Source organism: Anguilla anguilla, chromosome 11 (genome assembly GCF_013347855.1).
Source record: "Anguilla anguilla isolate fAngAng1 chromosome 11, fAngAng1.pri, whole genome shotgun sequence".
In the NCBI taxonomy this organism is placed as follows: domain Eukaryota; kingdom Metazoa; phylum Chordata; class Actinopteri; order Anguilliformes; family Anguillidae; genus Anguilla; species Anguilla anguilla.
In genome coordinates, this window is record NC_049211.1 from 25,089,744 (window position 1) to 25,100,702 (window position 10,959).

A 10,959-nucleotide genomic window follows, 5' to 3' on the forward strand; every position below is an offset into this window, starting at 1 on the left:
AGACCGTGTCAGGGCCTGGACCCCATGGGGGTCCGACACAATCCTGGCTCCTCTGGAAGGAGTACTGTGTGAGCTGACCCAATGCTTAACCCCGCTGCATAGTAATATCGACTCCTGCCTTAGCTAGCCCTGTCATGTGTATGGCTGAGTCAGAGCGCCTAGGCCTACCCACACCCTCACACGCTTAGTCCACTATCTGCTGTGGAGTGGGCAGAAGGCGGTAGCTGCTCGCTTTGGTACTGTTCTCTTGTTAAAGCTGACTCTTTGTGGCCATATGTTTCCAAGCATATTTATGAAATGTGAAGTTGGTTACTGGTTTCCCTCATCCTTGTCCTTAGATTACTTTATTCAACACAATAAATCCATTAGGAAGACAGATGGTAGGGAAACAGTGTTTTCCCTTTTAAAGTACCAACCTTTCCTTTTCAGATTGAGGCAGCCTTCTGGGTTTTTTAAATAACCTTTCTCGCTATAGATCCATCACCGCAGTGCTCTGACAGGCACAGCTAAATGTACTCCTGTGTAGGTCCACGTTCTCTTTGTACAGCGCAAACCTTTTCTGTTCATCTCTTGTGATGTCGAACATAATACCAGACTGAGAACGTTTGCCCGAGTTATTCCCATTTGGGGGCAAGGAATATTTTAATTTGTTTGCCATTTGATAGGCCGGCCAATTTCGTATTCTGACACTACGCAGACACGTTGTAGCAATAATTACGTATATTAATAATTAAACACACGATCATGACCATTGACATTAATTTCCCTCCGTGTTCCCACAATAATGTAAGCTTACTCTAATTTCCATCGTTACCCCTTTCTAAACTACTAATGTCACCTTGGGTTGAGCTAATGGAAATGACGTCTTCTCTCTAATACCAGGAAAGAGGCTTTAGGGTGCATGGACATGCATAGCGTTCTGTGTGTAGAATGCTGAATTTGTCAAGCCCTGACAGAACAGCTGAAGCCTATAGTCCATTTTTGAGACTTGGTTTGAATTTATTCGGGTCTCTGTTAGTCTTCCCGGTGGTGCTGTGACTGGGGGCTCCCCTCAAATGTGAGAACGCAGCAAGAACAGAAATGGGGCACTCTCACAGTCAAAGTCAAAGTTAATCTTATTGCTATTTTGATGACTGCCGTCTGATTGTATTTCCTGTAGCAGTAACTCAATTACTTTTGAGGCATTCTGAAAAGTTCCTCATTATACTTGCTGATTGTGTAATAAAGCTGTAAGCGTACTGGTATGATTACACCGCACAGCTCTTCAGAAACACGGAAGGAAAATGGTAAAGTGTCCCATTGGATATATTCTTAAACCGAGAGGAGGGTGTGCAACAGTCAACATATGGAAATAACTGTATGGAGTTCAAAGTCTAGACATTATTTATATATTTACCAAAATAATGATTATCATGTATCCGGGTCAACACAGCCTCATTTGTGTTTGTTTGCACACATTAAAAAAGTATAAGAGCATCAAGTAGCATTGATGTATTTGAAGGCTCTGTTGTAATTGCTTATGGTAATTTGTAAATGATTGCTGGAGGTTTCTAATTTGAGATCACAGCTTGGTGCTAGATTGGGGTGAATTATAGCAGAGCGTGTCTAGGCGAGGGAGGGTGTTAATGCAGATGAGACTGCCAGCTCACCTGAAGTCTTTTTCAGAAAATGCCATTATTACACATGAAATTCATGAAATGTTCTAGAAGAAACATTTGACAATCAAACCTATGAATTGCATTTAACTTGGCCTGGAATGCTTCAAAGACTTCTTGGCATTTTTGACATTTTCCATAACCGTAAACATAGGAGTGTTGAGTTACTGCTTCAGGTTACAATGTGTTGATGCAGTTTTAAATAATGTAAAATGTGCCTTGTGTCTGATCTGCTTACAATAAATCAGACATAACTCCACTGCTCCACTGACCTTCGCTTTCATCATACAGCAAAGCCTGCTGGTAAAAATGCAAAGAACAGGCTTGGTTGTCATTTTATATCTTGATTCCATCACATGCCTTCTGATTAAAATCAAAATATATTTTTAAAAATTCCCTGAAATGTGAATATGCCCCATACTATATTTATTTGAATTATACATGTACTGTACCTCATATATTCTGTATATGCATATGTGTGTGTGTGTGTGTGTGTGTGTGTGTGTGTATATATATATATATATATATATATATATATATATATATATATACACACAGACAGACAGACAGACAAGTGACAAATTAAAGGAAAAACCAAAATGAACTGTCTTAGTAAGGTTTTGGGCCACCACGAGCCCCCAGAACAGCTTTGATGCACTTCAGTATAGATTCTACAAGTCCGTGGAACTCTACTGGAGGGATGGAACACCATTCTTTCAAAAGATATTCCCTCATTTGGTGTTTTGATGATGGTGGTGGAGAGCACACATCGGTCCAAAATTTCCCGTAGGTGTTCAATTGGGTTGAAATCTGATGACTGTGGAGGCCATAGCATATGATTTGCATCATTTTCATACTCATTAAATCATTTTATGTGACCTCTCATGCCCTGTGGATGAGGGCATTGTCGTCCTGGACAGGTCACTCTCATCAGGATAGAAATGTTTCATTATAGGATAAAGGTGATCACTCAGAATAACTTTGTATTGATTTGCAGTGACCCTTCCCTCTAAGGGAACAAGTGGACCCAAACTGCCCCCCCACGGAATAACAGGGCCACTGGACCCCCCTCACTGTAGGGGTCAAGCATTCGGGCTTGTACAGTTCACTTGGTGTATGCCACACTTGCACTCGCCCACTTGTCCAGAATTTTTTTCCACATCTCTGTAGACCAGTGACTATGGTTTTTGCACCACATAACTCTCAAATGTGCATTCTTGCATTTGTTATATTTCTCCACTCATTTATTCAGGTTTTTCCTTTAATTTGTCACTCGTCTGGTACAAGAATAATTCAAATAAATATAAGAAATTCCAGCAGAGAGGATAAACAGTAATGTATTTGCATTGGTGTATTGCTGAATTTTAAATGGATAGTTTTTGGGGTTTTTGTTGGCATATGAATGTAAAATCTATGGAAAGAGGCATATGTTTGCGGTTTCACAGAATTCAGATTTAAATCAAGCATTTCAGTTCACAGTGTGCTTAAATAGATAATTGAAATTACAATCCCAATCTGTTTCTATTTTAATCTGGTTTAAAAAATTGGGAACACATTTCATTCCTGTGTGAAATAAATCTGTGCTCAATTCCAAAATGGGGCGTCCTCTCTACCTCCATTAATGCTTATCAAAATGAAGCAGGTGGTTTCTGCTTGGAATCCCATTTGCTGGAATTGCTTATGAAAGCAAAGTCTTTCCCAAACCCATGACACATTTCTACCAACAGCTAATGTCAGCTTTCTGGTTCTTTTAACAGTTGCTTCAATTGTCAGGCTCCTAACTTCAGAGTACTATACCGAGGTGTCATCCTGATGTAAGTCCAGTCAAATTCATGAGTTGTGCTTAGAGAAGTGGGGGTATTTTTTTGGACTTGCCTTCCCATGCTCTGGTTGTTTGGCTAGATAAATCTCAGCAGTGGCTTGGGCATGGAGTGTCAGTAGGAATCCTGTCTCTTGGTGAACTGACCTCTCTCTCGTGCGGTCTCATCACAGTAGTCTGATCACCTTCCGCATGGAATGCTCCCACTAAGGTCCAGAAATCTCACACATTTAAATGAAAGCTGCCATGTTGGGTTTGCAGCATTTTTGGTGCTGATTTAGCATTTTTTTTACGTGAAATTAAATCTAGTTGTCATATTTTTAGAAATTCTCTCTGCTCATTAACAATTTACTTCACTAAGAGCCCCCATCCCCCTGGTCAAAAATGTATATTGATTCCCAGTGATGTGAACAACCTTACACACTCAGTTTTTCCAAACTTGAGAGCTATGCTAACCTTGTTCTGGTTAGGCCTCACTCCCACTACATCCTGATGTGCAAAAGAATGACATTTATGGATGGTCTCCTAAAGTCCCTAAGTATCAGAGAAACAATCAAGGAAAGCATACATGATGCATGCATTGCTTGTTTTCAGGTAATGTAGCAGAACAAAAAATATGTGCACTCCCACAAGCAGATGCTACTTTCTCGTGCTCCCCAGGGCGACGGTGATTACAACCCATGACTCTCGGCTGTTAAATTTGTTATAGGACTTATTGACTCTGCATCCCAATGAGCTAAGCGTCTCTGATGTGCTGCTGGTAAAATTATTTCACCTAAGGTTGGAGACCAAACTGGCTCTCTCTGAGTGTGGGTGAAAGTTTAGATACCGCCTTATACCCAGAGGAGATCATGTTTGGCTCGGTGCGGCTGATGCTAATAGGGACTATCGCCCCTTATCTCTCGTTGCGCAGCTCTGTGCGATGTGCAGTCGGTCTAGGAAATGCGGACATGCCTTTGGCCGTGATTATGAAAACCTCTGCAAGCTGCCCTGCATACAGAGCGTATAGAGAACCTCCAAGGCTGTGCGGTCCAAATGAATACATAATAGCATGGCCGTAAAGTTATACAGTTAACCGGGTGCTGTCTGTGAAGGTTACACCATTCCTGCTTCATTTCTGAGTGCTACATTGCAGCACAGAACAGTCTGAACAGTTTGGACGTTTATGTGTGATCTGCACAAAATGAAATATTCAACATGGATGGATTTGTGTCAATTTGACTCCAGGTCCATGCTGTTCATTGATAAACATCTATACTTTGTCCAGCTTAGTCTTTGAATACAACTAGCTAGTTGAGTGAATGGACCATGCTGAGATAAAGCTGCTTCAGTGTGTACTCCACATCTGCCTTTACCTTAAAGTTCACTTTGGTGAACCGGATCACCGGACTTGCCAAACTATATTGCCGTAGAATGCAAACACTTGCATGCAGGGCACATTTTTAGCCCACATGTTGATTGAATCCAGACCTCATTCTACAAAGCCCCATAACTAATCTAATCTAAGCACAGCTGGCTGTAGGTTTCAATTCAGTTGAGCCGAACGTGAATTTCCTCACTCAGACCACACTGTACGCAGTGCGCTTAAGAGGCCCGGAGAGGTCCTGTCTGCTTTCATCTGACGAGGGCCAATCAAGTGTTCGCTTACTGCTGTGGCTCATGGGCGGCTGATTGAATCCCAGACATGATTGGGGTTTTTATGTCTTGTGCACGCCAACTGGAAGCCTTCGGGTCACGTATGTCCTTGCAATCGCCACAATTACTTTCAGTACTGTTGCCCAGGAGGAAATGTTTCTCTTCACGGTTGATTAGCACCGCACACATATGTCGAATGAGAACAATCGTTATGTGACCTGTACCATGACACATGCACGTATATTTGCATCTAGGGTACAATTTATGTTTATAGATAGTATTACTGTGTAAAGAAATGTGTATTGGTCTTCCACAGAAAATATTTATTTTAAAAAATTTAGCTTTATATATTGAATAGGTTATCGCAATTCTAGGGCCCCTCTTCTTCCTTCATTTGCATTTTTGCCCATCCCCCACCCCACAAGCATTGCGCACTGGAAAACATATTGTATAAGGACCACGTTTAATCCCATATTGCCATGGGCGTAATCGGAACAAAGTTTGGAAGAGCACAGAATTATTAATAAACCATTTGTCTTTGTCAAAGGATCAAACTCAATGGATTTTGAAAACTGGGTCACCACGCTGCGCTTACAACGTGATAAAAAAAAATCAGAGCTCATCTCAACTTATTTACGGGTGAGGCACAGACGGCAATTCATTTAAACAAAACAACAAGAAAAATGTCTGCCTCTTGTGTTATGCCCTAGTTAAAAAGCACGTCCTCTGTGTGCTGTGGTATCCTAGCTAGCGGGCCCGTGGTTGATTGTAAAGAACGTTCCGGGCTTCTACAGTAAGATGCACCAGAGTGCCCAGCAGGGAGGGAACCCAAGCTGTGCACATTCTCCTGCAGATAAGCTAGCAGGTTGTGATGCAAAGTGTGATTCCCATTGCCAAAAGCCCAAAATGGGAGACTCGATAACACCTTTCAGTGCCTCGTCCACTGACATCCCCTTCATCATGAAGTCAGCACTGAGCAGACTGCGCATTGAGGAAAGAGCAGCTTTCTCACCACAGGTTCACTTAGGCGACTTAAATGGCCGTGTGACAGAATGTCCCTCCTGTCTGAAAGATGCAGATGAACTATTTCAGCCCACTCCAGAAACTTCTGAAACCATTTAGCGTTTCAGCGATGGTGCGTTGATGCGAGACTGAGCACCGCCCCTTTGGTTCAGCAAACACCCGTGTGCAGCTCTTCAGGAAGTGCGGCAGCTCTTTCCACGTCTCCTTTCTCTTCTTGGCACCGGCATCTGAAGGCTGATAAATGTGTCATTCGCTCCCATATCTTTTCAATTACTCATGGAGAACTTTATCAAAATGAGATGGAAGGAAGCTAGTGTACTGGTGCAGGCCCAGTTCTTTATGCGTGCGGAATACACCATGGCAGCTGCAAGGCATCCACATTTCTCAGAGCAGATAATAACTAATAATAATATTGCAGTAGTATGTCTTTTCATCTACTTTCAGACTTTCCGGCTCTCATCTTCCCACAGAAGCCACGTCATTTTAACCTCAAAGAGCATGCGGTTAAAAAAAAACAAAAAAAAAACATGTTAAATTATAGAGAATACAGAGAATGCGAGGGTGGATCAGGACGTTTACAATGTAGAACCGTTTTCATGGTGGATGGGATGAGTTATTTTGTTTTTTAAGGGATCTGGCATAATTTCCCTGGGAAAAGAAATGGCTGTTGACCGGAAGCATACATTTGGCCCGGTCACAAGGCTGGATCCAGTAGCACAGGACAGCTGCCTGTGCAGGCTTGGTGGCAGGCAGTAAAATGGATCATGGGCTAAAAAGGGGCTAATTAACACAAAACCAGATTCCTTCCCCTGGACAAAGGCTGCGTCGTTAAATTCACATTTGTTTTTACGGAGTGGCTGGAATGTCCGACAGTCCCTCAATTCCATGAATCTGGCCACGGACGAGGCCTTCTTAGGCGCTTTGACATTCTGGGATGGTACACGTGAACCTCTGCCAATAAACAACAAAATAACAAAACCGCAACAAAAAAAGTCATTTATCATACAGCTCAGGGGAGGTATTTGGCAACGAATTACAGGACAACACAGAGCCATTCCTCCTATAGTTCTGTATTCTTTTCCCCAAACATACATTGGTGATTCACAGTGGAGCAGAGGGGTGGAAGACTGCCAACCAGCTTTGCAGGGGAGGGACGGAGGGCTGGCTCCTGTAATTATGCAGCGGGCTCTTGTTAGCTGGCTCTCAGGAAGAGGGCTTTCAGGGGGCCAAACTGTATTAGAACAACAAGCGCAGCTAAAGGCTATAAAATTAAATCAGAGCTTGTGTCTGACAGTGGTGCTGGCTTAGTGAGAAAGGCCATCCCACCCCGGGGCCTGGCTCCACTCTCCTGTCTCAGTGCCTGCTCCAGCACCGTGCTGACCCCCCCTGTCCATTTCATTTAGTTAAACTGAGGCCAAGTGCCTTTCTGAAGGACTACTAATGATATTGTAACAATAATCCTCATCATCATCATCATAATCAAAATAAGTCTACTGAACTTAACATGGTAATTGAATGATTATCTTTTCTATGTTCGCTAAAGTTCTACTAAAGTGTTTTTTGTTTTTTTGTTTTTTGTATAAGCATCAGTCAGCACTTCATAAGATGAAGCGGTAATCCTCATCATCTGAGTGTGCTGTGTTCTGCTCTGCTCCTTTGAGATGGCTCTGCTGGTACCAGGAGTGCAATCCAAGTGTGCTGACTCGTGGAGGGGGAATATTAGGGTCACAATATTCCCTCTCCATGAATCAGCCACACTGATCTTTTTTTTTTCTTTTTTTCTCCAGCGAGAATCATCTTATTAACCCTGGGACTTAATTACAGTATAAGCCCAGTGAGATGAGTGAAATGCTACTGTCTAGGCTTCTCTTAGCAGGCCTGCGGGTAATGCTAAATTCAATGGATGCACTGTATCAACCAAGCCATTCCCAGAACCACAATGAACTCGGGTTCACAATGAACAATGGGAGACAGCCTTGACGAATGTTGTGTTCCCTTCATGGAAATACAACTGCCCTGTTGTCCAGGGTGAACAGAACCTTCTGGTACTGAAGTTCAAGTAGGTTTAAGGTCCAAGAGGGGTTTGGGAAAATGACAAATTCAAAAGCCAGCACCAACACACTGATGGCAGATGATGTTTATGTGTACAAAATACAACATATTAATGATGCCCAAGACCTATAGCAAACAAATTATCTGCTTCCTCAAGCAAGGCTGGAAATGAACAGCCTGAGGCCTAAAGAGTACCAAGGCATAGTCAGGCCATTCCTAAATCATATTAACATGTTAAGAGCACCCATCTGGATCAAGTCGTGTGACATCACTGAAAAAAACAAGATGGACTGAATACAAATTCAGAACATAAAGTTGGTCAACAGTTATCATTTTGGGACCACAAAATATTAAGCGGTCATTTTAGATTGTCATATTCCTTCATTGAAATTGAGGCATATCTAGGTATGTAACTGGACTATAATTGTAATATTTATTAAACATCATTTAATAAAAATACTCAGAAACAGCAATTGGTTCTGGGATAGTCCAGGTGTGAGTGGTAAATGCAGCGGTTGAAACACAAACAATAGATGTTTTTATTTTTCCCCTAAAATATTGCATAGGATTATACATTTGATCAAATTTAGCATGCCATTGAATAACTCTTCATGATCAATTTCTCATTCTTCTGCAGGCATTGCTGGAAACCCAGTGCTTTTCAATGTGAATGGAGATGCGCCTGGCCGCTACGAGATCTTTCAGTACCAGATCAAGAACAATACTGCCGAGTACAAGGCCATCGGAAATTGGACCGACCAGCTCCATTTAAATGTAAGATTATTCATTTTATTATTAAACTAATAGAACTGCAGTAAATTTAAAGCTACTGTGTACTGCAAAGTCACCTAATAATATAAGTAAATCATCTGGAATTTTTCCAGTTGTGCGGTTGTGTGATGCAGTCAATTACATGGCTCCCAGGAGAACATGTTGGCATTCATATTTAATTGCTCTTGAAAGTTCCAGTGTGCAGGAATCTCGCACAACTGGCTGTCCGCGGTGTGACAGGCTTGGTGTCGTGCTATTTAGAGGGTGTCTTGGTTGTGCTGGAGCCATTTTAGTTTCAGTTCTTATCTAGCGGGCAATGAGGAGACAAGGTATCAGAGCCCCACTGTGAGCGATGCAAGGAAACAGGATCCATTAGCCTATGGCGTTACCCCAAGCCTGGGAAAGAGTCCTGCGCGATCGGGTCAGGGATAAAGATTCGGGGAGGTAGTGTTCTGGGTAAAGTGACTGTAGCAGGACCGTAATGACTGGTTCTGCTGCAGCGGCCGCCATGTCTGCCGAATCCACTGTCAACCTCAGATGTGTTGAAATGAAGGGAAAGTGGGCCCACCGCACAAATTGCTTTCCTGTATGAAAGCGTTCCTCTGTTTTCTTCTCCATCGCCAGGTGAAAACACCATCAGTGAAACTGCTTTCATAACACAACGGTAAAGAAAGAAAAAACTTTCTGCGGTAAAGCCGTTTCATCTTGGAGTTGTGCAATCTTTCTCTTATAATAACTCCCCCTCACACCACACCGTAGTAAATTTTTTTTTTAAGTTTATTAAAATAGATATGTATTGCATTGTATAAGTATTCCTGCAGAATGGTGTACAGAGTCCTTTACACATATGTTGCCTTTCATTCCTGTACTTTGTGTCTTTGCTTTAGAGCCTGCTTGAATTTTTTTGAATCCACTTAAAGTTAATTGAATTGTGCCCTCATGCATATGCAGTGCTTTTATTGGGAAAGTCTTCAAACACCAATTTTAGTACCGGCCAGACATTTTGATTCATTTTACTAATATATAATGAAGATACACATTTTAAATTACCTTGAAAATAAATTACAATTATAGTGTGCCTATACAAATGGTATCCAGCCATGTACAAAATGTATATGCCATATTGCAAGGTTTTGTGATTTTTACTTTTGGCTTGTATCATATTTTTTTTAATAATCGCAGCTTTGCATTTAAATATGCTTTCAGCCTCAAATATGAACGCGATATTGAATCTATACAGCAAAATATGCTTAAAGGGCTTACAATTAATAATCATTCTGTTGATTGTTAAATGGAATTTGGAACTAAGGATGTGCAAATGTTAAAAATCAACGAAAGCAGTTTAATGGCTTTTCATAATCTATCCTGAGGGATAATGTGCAAAATAAAATATGCATGTGAAGATGTAACTGAGCTGATGCATTAATAAATATGAATCTGCAGTTTAAGGGAAGTATCTCAATGTAGGCTACAGCCAAACTTAAACAAAGATACTTCACTTGATATGGAGGCGCTTTCATGGCTGACAGACAAGTTTAATGAAATGAGTGAATAATAAAACAAGTCTACATAAGATGATTGAATAAAGTCTAAGTGAGTACAAATTGCCCAATTTTCAGCGCTTCTGCACTAATTAATTTCCACTTCAGTTGTAAACATGTGCAAACTCAAGATATGACTAGAGTGACTGTGCTGGATTGGTGTGTTCCTTCAATGGAAGTAAACCTGAATGTTCTTTTTGTATTTTCATGATGTGTACTGCAGCGTCTGTGGGCTTATCTTTGTTATCTGATTCACACGCACATTATGCAGTTTAAACGAGTCGACCTGGAGCCTGTGAGTATAAGAGAAATTGGGGCTTTGAATTTAATGGCATAATCCTATTGCAGTGACAGTACACAGGTTTGTTTGGAGCTTATCTTTCCTTTATGTGTGCCCTTCCTTTCTTCACCAGGATTGGGGATCAATGCCGTTTCAGTTCATTCAATTTAGGAAATTAATTCT

The 10,959-nt window shown here is 41.4% G+C and overlaps 1 protein-coding gene across 5 annotated transcripts in view; it reads left to right on the plus strand.

Annotated features, from left to right (window-relative positions):
• The window catches only part of LOC118207777 (metabotropic glutamate receptor 4-like), a 266,491-nt gene that overhangs the window by 230,265 nt on the left and 25,267 nt on the right, over positions 1-10,959 (plus strand). For all 5 annotated transcript variants that reach the window (XM_035381804.1, XM_035381807.1, XM_035381803.1 and 2 more), the window contains one exon: positions 8,822-8,958. In XM_035381804.1, coding sequence (XP_035237695.1) covers positions 8,822-8,958 — 137 coding nt within the window. The remainder of the gene's footprint in view (positions 1-8,821; positions 8,959-10,959) is intronic.